The sequence below is a fragment of the Cryptomeria japonica genome, chromosome 8 (assembly GCF_030272615.1).
Source record: "Cryptomeria japonica chromosome 8, Sugi_1.0, whole genome shotgun sequence".
NCBI lineage: Eukaryota > Viridiplantae > Streptophyta > Pinopsida > Cupressales > Cupressaceae > Cryptomeria > Cryptomeria japonica.
The window spans coordinates 261,304,790-261,322,998 of NC_081412.1; the positions used below are offsets into that span (position 1 = coordinate 261,304,790).

The 18,209-nt window shown below is 36.4% G+C and overlaps 1 protein-coding gene across 1 annotated transcript in view; it reads right to left on the reverse strand.

The window, feature by feature from the left end:
• Positions 1-7,261: 7,261 nt before the first annotated feature.
• LOC131066496 (uncharacterized oxidoreductase At1g06690, chloroplastic) overlaps positions 7,262-18,209 on the reverse strand; it is an 89,626-nt gene continuing 78,678 nt past the window's right edge. Inside the window, exons 8-11 of the mRNA XM_058001267.2 lie at positions 8,584-8,666; positions 8,411-8,473; positions 7,926-7,994; positions 7,262-7,820 (exon numbers count right to left, since the gene is read on the reverse strand). Coding sequence (XP_057857250.1) covers positions 7,704-7,820; positions 7,926-7,994; positions 8,411-8,473; positions 8,584-8,666 — 332 coding nt within the window. The 3' untranslated portion in view covers positions 7,262-7,703. The remainder of the gene's footprint in view (positions 7,821-7,925; positions 7,995-8,410; positions 8,474-8,583; positions 8,667-18,209) is intronic.

Genomic DNA, 18,209 nt, shown 5'->3' on the forward strand with positions numbered 1-18,209 from the left:
ACCTTTTTGGTGTAATTGGAACTTCATGTGCACATTTAACCCTATAATTCCTAAAAAAAAATTATGTTTATGTCTATAATTAGAAACTTAGTGTTGAAGAACAATATTTGAACTTGTTATAGCATTGAGGAATCCTTAAGACTTCCTCAATTACAACCAAGCCTCATTAACCAATTTAATAACCGCGTAGAAAGTTTGAAGATGTACAAGGCAACAAACACAAATTACCATGATGTAATTATGAAACTAATTGTTTGAGACTTGGATGCAATGAGATACACTCAAATGTGTGTAAATGTGACCTATTACAAGTGGTAGGATTTGGCTAATTGTTGATGTAGTTCATATGACTAGTGCAAAAGACCAACTAATGAATATTGATCGATCCTTTTCATAAAAGATTGCAGAGGGGTTGTCCTAATGATGGATGGATCCATATAATTGAAATGACATAGGGGTGATGTCCTTTTATACATGTTCTAGGGATACAATTTGAAACTTTTTGTGTGGGATTTGATGAGTAAAGATCAACTAGAAATAAGTTGGCTTGGACAAATTATTAAATTTTTAAAATTTTGAATATTTAAAAAATGGATAAATCCCACACATGGCCTTGAACTAGGTCAAGGTTGCACCTATGTTCTTCAACTTGGTAGAGGAATTGATATTCTATAATGTGAGAATTCCTTGAGCCAAGGGTTAGATAATAATTTTGAATGTCGAGTTTGGTATGAACATGAGTGCAACATTAATCAAAAATATGTATCAAGGAAATGTACATAAGACACCCATGCAAAGTGATGTAAAACAAAAGGTAAAAGTGCTAGGTATGTATTTTTCACCCTCACAATAATTAACTCAAAAAAATTACACCCATGTTTGAACTGAATTTGGGTATTATGGATGGGCATCACATTTTTTAAATAAAATGAATACTATGGTAAGGGGTGGAGTTTTTTCTCTTTTATAAAATTACAATTTGAAGTTCTTTTGAATATTTGATAACATTTTTCTTTGTCCAATCCGCCACTAAATCTCCTACAGGAAGGAAGATAAAGGTAGAAGATTAAACTACAACATCTTGATAGGCTGCCTCATCATCTGCTAGCTTTTTAAACTACTGATTTTTCTTAGTTTATGTAATTCATTTTGCATTTTTCAATAAAAAAGAAATATCTTGACAGGCAATCTCTTAGAAGACTTTCTTCTCCTCATCCAACCACTAATGCAGGATGACATTCTTATTGTGGGTGATTGTGGATCTTGTTACTATGATGAGGGCTAATATGGCTGTTGACTACCAGAGGATAATCAATGGCTTGGTTAAAACAATCAATTTGGGTGTAGAGAAGACATTCCATTCATCGAGGATGAAATTGTCATTAGTTTCATGCAAAACCCTATGAAAACACTTGATAACAAGGAATGCATACAATGTAACTGCCCCGTGACTTCAATAGCTATTGTTGGGAGCATATAAGACAAGCAAAAACTTCAAGGTGTTGATTTTCTGTCAACATGATGGCAACATTTTTGAATGATTTTGATATATGTTTACTAACTCTTCATGAGAGTAGCACTATTAGACACTTTATATACCTGTCTTTTTCATAACTGTAGATTGTAGATGGTTGAGAAGAAAAACTACTTTGACGATAGTACTTTGGCATGTTATTTTCTTTGGTCAAGTTCATTTTACATTCTTGGGTGGAGTTGATCACCTTTGTGTGATGATAATTCAAAAAATGAGAAAGTAAGCAGATATGTGATGCATTGTTTGCTTAATGTGCAGGGACTTCAACATGTGACTAAATAATCTTCTGGTGGAAGGAACTGATCTTTTACCTCCTTCACTTTTCCTGTATTTAGAAAGGAAGGGAAGGATATTTAAAATGCTGATTTGTCCCATGCTTGCTCTGCATTTACCGTTAGCATTCTATATAAAAAAGCTTCACTTTAAGGAAGGATTGTGGCTTAAATAGTTTCATGTTATTTATGCAGTTTACTTTTGAATCTATTAAACAAAGTTTTGTTTGTGTGGAATGAAGAGCGATTCTAAGAGAAGTGGAGGTATATTGCAAGAGGTAGCGTGGGCCTGTGAGATTTGTGTAGTCGATAAGTTAATAGTGCTTCCTAACTTGGTTTTGTGTTACTGTTGCAAGAGATGTTCCATGCTAATATCATGAGAAAAGTTTTTCAATAATTTTTTATTGAGCCCTGTTAAGGTGCCTTGACAACCTTCAAGTAGTTTTGACTTGTAGGACTGCATTCTCCCAAATGTTACATGTAATGCCTCATTTTCAAGTATAATTGGTTTATGTACAATTAGTCTATTTTTCGAGTTTTCTTGTAGGCTAATTGGTGAGCAAGGGAGAAATCCAAAGTTCTTGGAGAGCATAGGATAATTCAAGTAGTTGTATTGTTCATGGCAGTGAGTTCAATTGAATTTGTTGAGCCTCATGGTCCTTGCAAAATGCAATTCTAACCTTTCAGGGGCTCTCCAAACTTCTTGGAGAAACATGTTATTTTCAAGCAGACACCAAATTGCTTCAGTTCATCATCCCAAGTCCTCAGTGACATTATTGTATTATTAGATTTTCATATTTGTCTCATTTTGATGCTTTCCGCAACATGGGTGATTCATTTAATTAATTAAATAATTATAGCTTAAATTGTTCTAAGGAGAAAATATTAAAAAGACAACTAGGGTATAATTATTTATTTAAAAGTGTTTTAAGTTGTGCCTATAGGGGGACACCTAGGCACAAGGGAGTCTTTGGCACATGATAAATTATTTAATTTGAAAAAGGAGTTTGTGAAAGAAAAAAAAAATTAATATTTTATTGCTATTATTATTTTCCCTCCATCATGTTCTAAAAGGAGGTTGAGAGCTCATTGTTGAGGTTAGACTTGATATGATTTTGCTTTAACATTTAGAGAACCTATGTTCTTTTCCAATTTTCTTGAGTACGAAAACCCTCTTGAAAATATTGGCTTCCAGGATGAAACCTCCCCTAGCTGCTTTGGGCGGTTTCAAATAGAAGCCATAGTTGCGCTTGCAAGTGAAGAATTTTCCAAGTTCATTTTCAAGATAAATTATTTTTGTTGTGTTTTGAGTTGCAAGAATTTGATACTGACTACATGGTGTTTTCAAAAAAAATTGTAGTGTTGAAGGTGATTTAGGGGAACTCCAAGTTGGTTGTACAGCTTGCTGGTTGTACCATTTTGGGGCATTTATTGTTGGGCATTATAAATCATTTACCTTGCTATCTTAACTATTGCAACTAAAGTTAATTACATGCCGTTCAGTTCTAAAAAGAAAGTGTGGTGTTTGTGGGTTGTTCCACTCTATAACTAGGCCATACCTATCCATAAGGGGTGTGTAAACAAAGGTGGTGAAGAGTTGCAAGTTTTCATGGTTTTTGAGATGTTATTGTGGCGTCTTACTTTCCTAAACATTCTTCTATCACCTAGGCATTGGAATCTTTGAGTATTCACAGTGTAGTAAGCTGTTTTGTGTTGCACATGAAATAAACATTTAAGCATAAGTAACATTTACTTTCTTATACTTTAAGTTATATTTCATGTATATAGTTTTAGGATGTTTCAGATGGGTTTGAATCTTTAGAAGTTACAATGCAAATTCTAGTTTTCAATGATCTTATAATTTTTCAGACTAGTCAAATTTCAGTAATCAACAGTTTTTAGCATGTTTCCAATGTGTATTAGTTCTGTTGTGATAGTTAGACAACAAGAATAGAGTGCTATCAAACATGCAATCTGCCTTGTTTAATCTTCTAAGAGATTCATTTCATGTTGGGCATTTGATTCCTTGTTAATCTATACAAGTTGGCTCACTTGTGCGTCGTTGCATCAATTATTTTATTATCAACACTTTATATCTTATATCAGCAATAATACATCCTATATGATGTTTGTAATGCATGTGAGCCAACTTTGTAATACTCTGAATGATAGTACCGCCAATGGTTTCTTCCTTGTACTTCAATGTTTTGCTCACTCCAATGAAAAAGTGGAAGTATTGTATTTTCTCACCCCACTAAATAAGTGCAGGTATTGGTTTCTACTCATCCCACTGAATAAGTGGAAGTGGTTGTAACTGTTGTAATTGCACTCACCATTGGATAAGTGGAAGTGTTTGTGCTTTTGTAACTGCACATTCTATTGAGTAAACAAAAAATTGTGCTTTCTTTTCAGTTCTTGCATATCACACTCCATTGAAGAAATGAGATTGGTCGGATTACCACTATTTTATTTCCTTCCAAGTTGTTGCATTCTAGAGGGTTGTGTGGTCCTATATACTGTATGCTCTCACCTTGCTAATCTTAGGAATTGGATGGTCAAAAAGTGACAAGGACATTGCATTGCAATTTGTTTTTGTTAAACTTTTCAAAAAATATATAGGGTGGTTATTACATTACAATACCATCATTTGCATTTTGCAACCTCAATGGTTGGAGTGTCATGGCAAATTTTTCCTAGGACTGGATTGAGCATCTTATAGTTTCTTATTGGTTTCGTTTCTATTCTTTTTTGACTTAAGTTGTTGTAAATACCACTTTAAATATTGGCACTTTGCTGATCTTTTTGAGAGGAATCAAGAATACCTAACTTGAAGTATCTTAAGCCCAAAAAAAAATTGAGATTCATCTTCGAAGGTATTTTAAAGGGTTTTGATTCTCCAAGATTTTGCATCGCTCCCCCAATTGCTCTCCAGGTTTGATGCAGGAGCATCCTACCTGCCCGTGCCAGAATGAGAGTGTAAAAAAAAAGAACACGGTATGGACATCCATCGAATGGTAATTTGACAGCTGGAGAATGGTGAATTAATTTGTGGAATGACCAAATGCCGGTTATAATTAGCATATGCATTAATAATTGGGGTGAAAGAAAGTAACGCCAATGGTAGTGGTTAAGAATGAATGAATGAATGATTTTACTGACGTCCACGAGACTAAACAGTCTATGGGACCAAGAAAAACACACACACTAAACCCCCTAAATATATTTTTCCATGTCTGATCTCCTGCTATGAATCTTGACTAGAAAGCTAGCCGTTTGGTTGATCTTGTCCTCGTCAAATAACTGATGCATGTTGTCGGCCTTCAGAATGATCTCATACTGAGCCCAAATATCATCATATGCTGTGCATTCAGTAAGAAAGTGCCATTCAGTCTCCACTACTCCCATCCCGCAAAACAAACAAGTTCTCTCTTCCCATAACTCCTTGGGCCTTTGCCACCTACCCGTTTCACACCTGAGATGATGCAAACCAGTCCTCAGCTGTGCCACTAACAGCCTAGCTTTCCCTTTAATAACTGCCCCTAAATATGCTTTCTCTCTATGTTCCCCAGTTGGGTTAAACTCTTTAATGTAATACGCCTTTTTGCGTACAATGTGATTATTCCACATGACAGTTTGAAACTTTTCAATGACAAACTTTTTTATTCCCTTGTTGGTATTAGGACTGCAGTTTGATGTTCCATTTATTCAGCCACTTTATGTTTTGTTTCATCCAAGTTTTCTTCCTACGGTTAAGAGAAATGAACAAGTGGGTGGTGACTGCAGAGGAGAGGAGAAACGTACAAAAGAAAGAATTTGAAATGGTTTAAATGATATGCAGCCAGTGTAGAAGGAAGAGTAAATGAAGGGAAACCGAATGACAGATTATTAAATGTTATAAATTGAGCAAGAAGTTTAATAATGGCTGCCAACTATATTTGGGGGTATGGCCGCTGCAGAGGGGGAGTTATTGAAAGATAAGAGGACCACGTAGGTCAAGTGGGTGAAAGATGCTGCATTGAGGAGAAAGGGAAAGCATGGCAGTAGGGATTTATGGGTTTTGTGAAGAGGAGTGAAGAGAAAGGAAGGGCTGCGATGAGGAGAAGAGATGGCTGCTTGGTGAAGAAAGTATTGGCCTGTGTAGAAGAGACTTGATGGGGTGAAATTGCGCAATGTGTGTGGCTGCAGGTGCACAGTAAAAGAGGAGAGGCATCTGCCAATCATATGGTGGACTGCGTAAAAGAGGAGTGGAGAAGTAGTGCGGTGGCTGCGAATGAATTGTAGCAGCGAGTACACAGTGGGTGAATGAAGAGAAATGGCAATGCATAAATTGAAGCATGAATACAGGTATGCATGGTTGCGCATTGGTAGAGAGAGGAAGTTTAAGCATAAAAGATGTAAGGGATGAGAATGAATAAGGAAGAGATAAGAGTGAAAGCAAGGAGTAAGATTCAGGGAGATTTAAGGTTTTGAAATGTGATGCTGCAAGAAAGGCCAATGTCTGTAACCTTGTGCTTGTTGATTTGATAATATGAAGTTTTTTGCTTTGCTGCAGCCTATGTTTTATTTGTAAACAGAGAGTCTATGTTTGTTCGAATTTGGTTTTGAGATTATAGGCAGAGGGTGGTTTTTTGTACTACATCAAGGTTCACCATGTTACTTACTACGGTCTGATAATGGAAATAATTTACATCCACATCTTGGGCTTCCAACACAATTTCCTTCGTTATGTTAATTATCTTCCAATATATGGAGGATCTTTTTAAGGGATCATCAACAATAAAGTTGGAGACACCTACATTATGTGTTTTGTTGTTATTCCATCCCTTTGCAACTAGTCCTAACAAAGATCTTTTGCTTTGTCCGTAGCAACTCCCATACCTGAGGTGTAAATGAAGAAGGGTTGTCCTTTGATCATTGATTACTACTTCAACTCCTATGGGTTTTGAGTTGGCTTTGCCTGCTCCCATTGAAGACAAATTTCTTCCACCCCACCGACGGATTTCACCAGATCAGTTTACATTTTCCATTCCTACTATTGCAGGATAGTCATAAATTTCAATATATACTATATATATTAAATGACATTTTTCTATTTCAAAAAAAATTGGCGAATCTAAATTTTGAACATTTATTCATTAAAAATGCCTTGTGCAATTACCATTGCTAGATTTACTTGTGCAGTTACTGTTGCTAGCTTTTCCCTATATTCGTCTGAATTTTCCCCTTTCACCCAAATGCAAGGGAAAATGGTTGACCTTCGTAATGTCAAATCAAAAGGAATTTGATAAAATATAGAATTTACAAGATGATATTATGCTGTTGCTAAATAGAAAATTTGCATACCCCGTATTTATTTCAGATTTAGCCCATGCATTCTTATCATTTTTTGCAATATCGGAGTATGATAGTAGGCATGAGTTTTCCACAGTCCATGTAGATTACTTTTAGTACCATAGGATTTAACCGTGTTAGGACTTTTGTATCAACATTTTGGATTATTCTCAGTGATCCATCTGTTCTTTCCTCGCCCTGATGATGGATCACTGATAAAAAATGTTTACACAGATAAATCCAAAAGCACTAAAAGCAATGGTGGAGTATGGTTTAGAATGAACATTGGTCTCTGAAGTAAATACATTCTGGCTAACTGTGACCTGTGGCCATGAAACATAACTACAGTAGAACCCTCAAATAATGAGAGGTGATAGGCTCATAAGAAACCCAACCGGCACACGACAGGTGAGAAGTTAATTTGCCTGGAATCTATGTATACAAGCAGAGGACAAAGATTGAGTTTGTGATAGGACTTACATCAGCCTCAAAAAAAAACTACACTCCATTTATCAAGTATAAGAGTAAAAAATAATGTTATGCTTTTATCTGGACAGTACAGATTCTTATAATTTCTCCACAGGAAAACCTTGTACTGGTCTGAGTTTTGAAGCAACATCTCGAAGTTCCTTCACTTCCTCTTGTGTTAAGCACCACCCAAGAGCTCCACCAAATTCTTGTGCCTGAAAAGGTACCCATATTTCAAAATCCATTATCATTTCATTCTTGTGTTACAAAAAAATGATTTATAGCACTGAAGTTTCAGAATAGAAGTGCATGTGAAAAACCTGCTCTGGTGTTTTGGCTCCTGGAATGGGCACAACATTTCCCTGGGCCATTAGCCAGTTAAGTGCAACCTGCATGACATCCAACTATAGTAATTTAAATAGTCCAATCTACCTCTTAAATCATTAAATAAATTAAAACTTGAAAGGATTTATCTATAAATTTAGATATAATTTTTTTAATTTTTTTTTTCCTTTATTATCATAAGCTGTCCAACTATGTGAAGGGCAGTGTTGATGGGTAACCGATAAAAAAAACGTTTAGCTTCAAACAATTTGCTACCAAATTTACCACACATGCAGAAATTTTGATAATGATTTGTGATTTATATGTTATGCATTTTATTTAATGTATATACACAACTTCCATATTTCTCACCTTCTATAGATTCAGTTTTGGTATTGTAGCTATATTAGTGATATACATTATACATATTAAGTGAAATTGACACTGTTGAATGGATGTGTCTAAATAGTAAATACAGAACCTGTATAGAAGTCTTGCCATATTTTTCTCCAATTGTTTTGAGTTGATCTAGAAGAGGTTTGAGCTGTGCATGAGGATGAGAATTAACAAATCAGTTACAAATTAAGGATGAAGACGAATTTAAAAACTTAAAACTTCTTATAATAAAAATGGAAGTAGTATCTAGAAAGTTACTTTTGTAAGGAAATCCTTGTTGTAGATTTGACCCCGTGGACCACTTGGAGGATTCTCAGGTGTATACTTTCCACTCAAAACACCTGATTATATAAAAATACAACATTTCATAAATTAGAAAAATGAGAATGTCACACTCATATTTTATGGTGTAATGATGATATTTCCACCATGAAAGCAAATACATGCTATAAACAAGAAACCAAATGCTATGTGAGAATACATTTGTCAAAAAACCTTTTACTGCATCAACCACCAAAATCATTACATTGACATTTTGAAAGCAACACCTCCATCCATTATTTAATAGATAAAAGGAACCTTTTCACTCCAAAAATTTATTTTCTGTTCACACCAAAAGCTATGCTGCTAAAGTGTAGCTGCATTAATCTTCTCTATAACAATCTATACCTTCATTTCTCAGCTTTCACTAGAAATATTTGATCACATCCTTATACGGGCATTGCTTAGTCATCTCTACTTTTAAAGCCATCATAACTGATTGTAGAAAAGCTTCATACATGGAAAAGGAGGAAGGAACTCAAGGCATAACCAGCCAAAAGAGGATAGAGTGAGACTACGGATGCATACATATTAAAGCATTCTACAAAATATAAAGCAACATTTCAATTATACAAATAAAATGTTCATTTAGTTAGAGTTAGTATAATGTAACGTGTCATAAAAAACATTTGAGGATATTAAATCTGTGTAAAGCACAAGAAACCTACATTTATTGAAAACTGAGTTTGTTTGGAGGGGAAAATAGTTGGGAGTTGGAACATCAAGAAAGGAAAATAAGATTTAATTTTCTTGAAGAAAACCTTGAACCCACACTAATGAAAAGTAATTTTTGAAACATATTGAGATGGAGTAAATGGTAGTCATTTGAAAGATATTAATCTTGTCTTTGACTTTTCACTTTCCATCCTCAAAGCATCATGCTGATTGGAACTGGGTCAACTCCCTTGCTGCACCTTGTTTCTATCCATCACAAGGTTCTTTGATTTAAAAAGTAAAACTTGTCTTTATATCTGATAGTGGAATCCCACCAAATTATTGATACCAACATGTAGACCTTTTGGGAAAGGCCTCAAATCCAGTGTTTCTTAGAGTTTTACAGATAAAAACACGGTGATGGGGAAGTTTTCCATAGAAAATGAAATAATTGCTGGATTTCGGAGACAGCAGGAGACCATATAGTAATAGCGTAACAGAAACAAAAATGCCTTTTCTTTAAAATTATTTTTTGAACTTAAAAAAACAGGCTTGTCACCCAGGTCAAGAGACATACTTACATCCTTTAAATGTCAACGGATGTTGCAACATGTCCCTAGCACAGGAAAATTAAGGTCATCCTTGAGATATCTCCATTTTTTTGTAGGTCAAAGTGATGGCAATGGGACGTTTTGTCAGTCTCCAGGTATTTTGGACATCCAAGACAATATGCCAAGATCAGGGACACGTCCACATGGCATACAACTTATTAGAATAATATCTTTCTCTTTGTGTTATTAATGGTCATTTAAGTTGTTTCTAATTTCGCCTCTAGTTAATGATTGTTTCTTTTAGAAACATCGTCTTTGTAACTCTATTTAAAAGAGCTTTGTCTCCTCGATTAATTGAACAACATCGATTCTTTGAAATCCATATGCTTTTGCATCTGTATTATGGTATCAGAGCAGCCTTGGTTAATTTCTAAATAATTTTTCAATTAAAAATTCGTCATGAATTTTTAACAGTTTTTTTTTTGAAAAATTTCTTTGTTTATTCGAAATTGCTACTTTGACAATTCGTTTTGGCTGCAACTACGAGGTTTTTCTCGCTATTTTCTGCCCTTTCCCGTGACCCGTCTCTCCTGCATTTTGCGCAACCACGCGACGCATTTTTTTCCCGCCTGCAGATTTTTTTCTGCCATTTTTGTACGGAAATCTGCATTTTTGGCTAGGGTTTTGACCCTCCAGATTCAGTCGAAAAAAATTTCTGAGTACAGATTCGTGGTGGGTTTTTCGAGACCTCAACCGGGTCGTTGTCAGAATTTTCTGGGTGCCTCGATTTTTGAGCCAGCGGATCCAGATTCCGACAGCAGATTCGTTTTGGGTTTTTCGCAAGGATTTCTGGGTTGTCTTCGGATTTTTCTGGGTCAGCCGGAATTTTTTTCTTGAAATTCATGCCCGCCGTACTTCATTTTTTGAAGTCTGTACCTGCATCTGCCTCTGCTCCTGCATTGGGATTCAAATTTTTTGAATTTTGTGCCAGCACCTCTCCTTAGTTTTTTCATTTTCCGTGCATTGGGAAACGTGCAAGATGGTGTCATTGACCAACTTGATGTTGGAAGGCAATAAGGTTTTGTGCACTTAGCATCTTCTCAGTACCTTGTTTTTCATGCCTTGAAAAGCGTGAAGATGGCTTATGGGCATCGATGTTTGTTTCGGTTTTTAATGTTTTTTAACTTGAAAAAAATTCTGGTGGGTTTTAATGTTTTTTTCCCTTAAAAAAAAGTGTCTGGGTTTTTAAATATTTTGTCCTTGAAAAAAAATCATGGGAGGGTTTATGATTTTTTCCTCAAAAATTGTACTTTGTTGCAGTCTGTTTTTAGTCGCACCTGGAGTTGTTGTGCGAACATCTGCACTAGTCTCTTGTTTGCAGTCTATTTTTCGGGCATCTTGCTCATCTGCAATAGTTTGGAGGGTTTGCCGATTTTTTCCTCAAAATCGTGACAACTGTTCTTGGTGTGTCTCTAGTTACAGGCAGGAACAGTTCTCCAACATTAGGTTGGCCGGTTGGTGTTGTTTTGGGTATCTCCAGAAGTTCTGCAATTTCTGGGAGGGTTGGTGGCGGACTCATCTGGGAGGGTTGGTGGCGGACTCATCTCAAGTGGCAGAGTTAGTGGCAGGCTCTTGTCTTTTGTTGCAGCATGTTCTGAGAAGAAGGGGGCAACCTTCTCTGTTATTTCTCTTGGTAATTAGAACGATGACCATTAAGGGAGGGTATTAGAACAATATCTTTCTCTTTGTGTTATTAATGGTCATTTAAGTTGTTTCTAATTTCGCCTCTAGTTAACGATTGTTTCTTTTAGAAACATCGTCTTTGTAACTCTATTTAAAGGAGCTTTGTCTCCTCGATTAATTGAACAACATCGATTCTTTGAAATCCATATGCTTTTGCATCTGTATTACAACTAAATTCAATGGTATAGTTTAGCACACTTTGGCCAACTTTGCCTAGAAAAATTGCCACTTCATAAGCTGTTTTCCTCTTGGGATATGATGTAGAATTGTTGCACTACTAAATCCTTGAGAGTCTCCCATTTCATAACTGACGGCTTATTTGTCTTAAGCCAATTCATAACACTTATAACATATTTAGCATGATAAGACATCACTGACTCCACAAAAAAGGCCTTTTGTTCCTCACTGTAATTACAGATGCTGAAACAAATTTTCAACTGTTTGAGCCAATTATTCAGCTTTGTTACAATTTTTCGCCCATCAAATGGACTAGATATATAGTTGATCCAAGAGGATCTTCAAGATTGACAAAAGGAAAAGAAAGGACAAGAATAAAAAAAATGAAATGGCTCCACCATAAAAAGGTTTGAGCCCTTTCAAAAACTCACCAAACTTGGAGCATTAGAAATCAGATTTGGAGTATTCCAGCTGCTAAATTCAGCAAGGGAGTGTGTATAGCATGCATAGAAGTGTTCTCAAATTTCATCATGTCTTATACCCATAGCTAGAGATGTACATAGTTATTTGAACAATGAAATTGCTTGTACATTCACTCAATGGTGATAACTGATGTGTTTTATGTTGAAAATGTAGCTAGGTCGTATCCCTTGATTGGGCCGACCTAGCTTGGTAAATTTTAATGTGGCCTTCGGCCTTAAAATTTATTGTGTATGGGCCTATTTGGGATATTAATGTAACTTGTAATATGATTTGGGTTAGGCCCTACTTGTGCGACTTGGGTTATTTACAAATGTAATGTGTTACAAGGGCCAACCCAAATGTGTCTTGCATATAGGGCATGACCTATATTAATGTATAACATGTGGACCTAATTCAGTTTGGCGCCACCTCTAATACATTTGAATCTTTGATTGTAATTAAATACATAGCCGACTTGAAGAATTAAAGGTTAAGTCGCCTATAAGTACAAAGTACTTATCATTGTTCATATCATCCTTTTTCAGTGAACTATCTCTGCAATACAACAGCAAATAACTCGGATACATCAGCGAATATATTTGAAAGTCTGCGATCTCAGTCTGAGCCTAACGAATCTCTTCTTAGTTGGCGAGCTTCATTACCAACTGAGCGAACATCACCCTAGGTTGTTCTAAGGCTACCGAACCTGCTACAGGCAGTAGTACCTGCATGTTGGAGACTTCTTCAAGTTTGATCTCAAGTCTCGGGACCAGATAAGTTGTGTCACTTATGTTTGTGCCCTAGCTGGGCAAAGTTGTAACCTATTTCTGTAATTAATCTAAGGCAGATCTGAAACATTAGTTGCTGGGTTTTTCCTCCAAGAGGGAGGTTTTCCCAGGGTATATTTGTGTTGTATGTTCTTCCTTCTATACATTTTGTTTTCTGCTCATTAATTGTTAATCTGATCACTAAAAACTAACATGGTATTAGAGCCAAGTTCGTACTAACTGTGATCAGATTATTGGGAAGTCTTCATCCTCAATCTATCATTCCATTCTTCAGTCAGCATGGCATCATACATTAGAGTTGAAGATAGATTGGATGGTGCATCCAATTTCACTGCATGGAAATTTAGAATCATGATGGCATTGAATGATCTCTCCGAGTTCATCAGCAAAGAGTCTTCCGAGTCCTCGGCTGAAGGAGAAAAGGAAGCTTGGAGAAAGAAAGACTTTCAAGCTCAAAGGATAATAGTGGATTCCGTCAAGGATCATATTGTGCCTCTCATCGCCAAGCTAAAGACAGCAAAAGAAATGTTCAACACCTTGGAGAAGATGTATGAGATCAACAACACCAGTCGCATCCTATCGTTGAAGTAGCAGCTTCACCACATCAAGATGGCAAAAGAAGAATGTGTAGCTGCATACTTCAAGAGGATTTCTGATCTGAAGGATCAGCTCTCTTCCGTTGGGAAAGTTGTTGAAGATAGCGACCTATCCATGTTGGCTCTCAATGGTCTTCCATCATCTTGGGAAGCATTCATTCAAGGAATCAGCGCAAGGATTGAACTTCCACAGTTTGATCGCTTGAGGACAGATTGTTTACAAGAAGAGTTACGGCTAATTGCAAGAGGACTTGAGCGTGATCATTATGATGTGGAAAATCAAGTTCTTGCTTCGCATATGGAGAAAGGTAAAGGAAGAAAGTGGGATAGAGACAGAGGTTTTGATTCTTCTCCTAAAGCAAAAGGGATGAAGGACTTATCTCACATCCAGTGCTTTAATTGTAATAAGTTTGGTCATATTGCTCGGGATTGCAAAATCGGGACTTCTCTTGCTTCCTCTGCAGAAGTTGTCATAGGAACTCCTCAGAAGGAACATAAGTCAAATGAAGACTTCCTTTTCTAAAAGGAAGCAAATGTCAGAAGGAGCTTCAGAGGGAGCTTGTTTCAGCTTCAGAAGAAGCCATATCCTTGGTTAAGACAATCTTCCGGGAGAAGATTGAGGTGAAAGCCCTCGGTTAAGGCAATCTTCCAGAAGAAGATTGAGGTATAAGCCCTCGGTTAAGGCAATCTTCCAGGAGAAGGTTGAGGCGAAAGCCCTCGGTTAAGGAAATCTTCCGGGAGAAGGTTGAGGTGAAAGTCCTCATTCCACCCTCTGCAAGTAGGCATGGTGGTGTTGTATTCTTCTCTGGGAGAAGTCTGAGGTTACAGCCCTCATTCCACCCTCTGCGAGTAGGTATGGTGGGTATCATGGATAAAATTCCATTATGAGTTTGTTCATCCCATGGGAGTAGCCATGGTAGTAGTCACGATGTGACTTGATTGATCAAGGGATCCTCCCTAGCTAAGAGGGAGTGTTGAAAATGTAGCTAGGTCGTATCCCTTGATTGGGCTGACCTAGCTTGGTAAATTTTAATGTGGCCTTCAGCCTTAAAATTTATTGTGTATGGGCCTATTTGGGATATTAATGTAGCTTGTAATATGATTTGGGTCAGGCCCTACTTGTGCGACTTGGGTTATTTACAAATGTAACGTGTTATAAGGGCCAACCCAAATGTGTCTTGCATATAGGGCATGACCTATATTAATGTATAACGTGTGGACCTAATTCAGTTTGGCGCCACCTCTAATACATTTGATTGTAATTTAATATATAGCCGACTTGAAGAATTAAAGGTTAAGTCGCCTATAAGTACAAACTACTTATCATTGTTCATATCATCCTTTTTCAGTGAACTATCTCTGCAATACAACAACGAATAACTCTAATACATCAACGAATATATTTGAAGGTCTACGATCTCAGTCTGAGCCCTAGCGAATCTCTTCTTAGCTGGGCGAACTTCATTACCAGTTGAGCGAACATCACCCTAGGTTGTTCTAAGGCTGCCGAACCTGCTACAAGCAGTAGTACCTGCATGTTGGAGACTTCTTCAAGTCTGATCTCAAGTCCCAGGACCAGATAAGTTGTGTCACTTATGTTTGTGCCCTAGCTGGGCAAAGTTGTAACCTATTTTTGTGATTAATCTAAGGCAGATCTGAGACATTAGTTGCTGGGTTTTTCCTCCAAGAGGGAGGTTTTCCCAGGGTATATTTGTGTTGTGTTCTTCCTTCTGTACATTTTGTTTTCTGTTAATTAATTGTTAATCTGATCACTAAAAACTAACATTTTAAAAAGGGTTTTACACTGTAAATTTGATGTCTACAGCATGTGTATGATACTTTTCATATGCTAGTGCGTTTTATGAGTTGTTTTTCACATACTAGAATGAGTACTATGCTGCTGCAACTTTGTTTATGGGCACATTTATATTAAATAAGAGGATGAAGAATGAGTTGATTCAATAGTCAACTCACTTTTGACACTAGAGTAAAGTCTTGAGCAGCCTAGATCATGTGGTACCAGAGAAACAAGTTCCATGTGATTGTTTGGATCTTTGCTAACACATTTGGGGATAGCGTGCCTTAGAAACTGCATGCCAAATGTTTGATTAAAGTGCAGATTTGTAGAAAGTTTCATCACCCAGCCATCAGAAAAGCTAAGAGAAAGGGAAAATCCTAAGAGAACAAGCCCAAGGCTCAAGGATTGAAGAAAGGCAATAAGTTTTATACTCACTAGATTGAAAAATTGAACAAAGAGAACAAAAAAAGTGCATCAAAAGCTATAAGATGAGGAATTATGGAAAGAGTGTCACAAACATGATTAAGGAGACTTCATTGAGAAAGAAAAGAAAGGTGAATGTGAGAACTATAGAAGTTGCAATAGGAGATGTTTTTGATATTAAAAAGAAGCAAAACAAGGGTGCTGTCCCTAAAACAACAGCCCGGCGGCGTAAGGTAAACAAAAGGAGCATTAGCAGCACATTAACAGCTAGCTAATATCAAAAACTACCTATCAACAGCATATAAAATAGCTAATATCTTTAGAATATTGTCCAACGATCTATCAATCTTACCGAAAGTCTTAAAACTAGGCCACCTACGACCATAAATATAAAAATAAACAGTATCAAAACAAGTAACAGTCTTATTAGAGGGCCTTCTGTGGCCATTAACAACATTGACAGAACCAACAAAAAAAATAAAAAAAATAAAAAACACCCCTAGCTACAATTCCTGAACTTGCAGCCTGCCTGGTGGAGAACATTGGACCAGTCCTCAGTAAGGAACTTAAATAGCTCCTTGTAGTTTCCCTCCTCCTTCATCAGCTCCCAAGATCTTCTTCTACATTAAACACAGGGAGGTGGCCGAGCTATGCATAACCCTTAGACTGAACTGGGAAACACTCCCAAGTTTCCTTTCAAAGTCAAGGACCTATCTTCTCCAACTCCATGGCATTTGACTTACATCCTAAACAAGTCCCTTCCAACTGAGAGTTACAGGTCCCTTCCAACTGAGAGTTACAAGTCCCTTCTACTTTCGGTTTGTTCATCTCCATTTCATCGAGCATCATATCCTCAATGAGGTCAATTGGGATCTCCAAGATATGAGTGGAGCTACCATCATTCGTAGAGATTTTCCTCTCCTCTTATTTATCTCCTCCTTTGTCAATTTCAATACTCTTCCTTTCCTTCTCTTCACTACCCAGTTCCACCTCATCCTCAATCTCGTACCCCACAAGGTTCTTCGGCTTTCCTTTCTCAGTGGAGCGGATGGCCAACCTAAAAGAACATCTAGGGGTATTTTCACTTTTACTCAGGTCTTCCCCCTCTTCTTCCTCCTCCTCACGACAAGAGGAGATCTTTCCAAAGAAGAATTGTTGAGAAAACTCAAAGCCAAATGCAAGAAGATACAAGAGGTAGAATGTTCTTCCACACAAAGCAAACACCCACCACCACTTCAAGAAGAGAACCAAGAGCTCAAAAATGAGCCACTTCACTTAGAAAGAGAAAGGAACAAAGAAGAGTCACAAATAAGGTTGGCAGGCTATACAAAATTCCTACAAGTAAACAAATAAATCTTGGAACGAAGGAGCAACCACAAATTGTTTGGAAAAGAAGTTTATTGATCCTCTCTTTATCTCAATACAAACCTTAGATTAAAAACTTTATAATAAATAACCACATAAAACAATGAGCATTGAATGAATTATAGAGGTTTATGCTTCTCAAACATTCCCATAAAAAAAGGAAAGAATGAAAGTTATTCAAAACGATATCAACTAGTTACTTCCTAATGCTTCACTGGTCCAGAAAATTACAAAGTTTTGAATAATATTTTTTAAATATGAAATGAATGGGACCTACCAACTAAATTAGTCATTAACATACTATGAAAGGAATCAAAACATTCTATTATTATTCATAAATGGGCAAATGTAATTGCTTTGTGTCCAACAAACAAAAAGTGGCTTCACCTATCAGAAACATGGTGCCTGTTAGCCCATTGTAAGATGCAATTTTTTATGTGCCGATCATCAGAAACAATCTGCACTCATTGGTGAAAGAAATTTCTGTTTGGCCATTATTAAAAGAAATTTCTGCTTGCCCATTTACCAAAAGTAATCTGGTTTCTCATAAGGAATATTTTTTTATAAAAGCGATTTCTATTGGCCCTTCCTAGAAATAAATTTCTGTTCTCTAATCAGTGAAATAAAGTTCTATTCAGCCATTGTTGGAAGCATTTTTTGTTCACCCAATTGGTGAAAGCAGTTTCTGTTCAATCATTACCAAAAGCAGTTTTCTGTTTTACCAAAGGTAAAAACAGCTATTGTTCATCAAGCCTTCATCCATTGGCAAATATAGTATTTCTTTGCCTGTTAGGAAACACCATCTATCTTCACGTAAGTTGCCAGTTTGGGATCAGGTTTAGATACAGGTTCAAAGTTTGGGTTTGTTGAAATACAATGGAATTTTCCCCCAGTACGTCTATACTGCATATTTATATTAAATATTAAAAATATATACATAAGATATATTTTATATAATATATAATGTATACATAAATCAATGCATATTAATATATAATAAACTTGT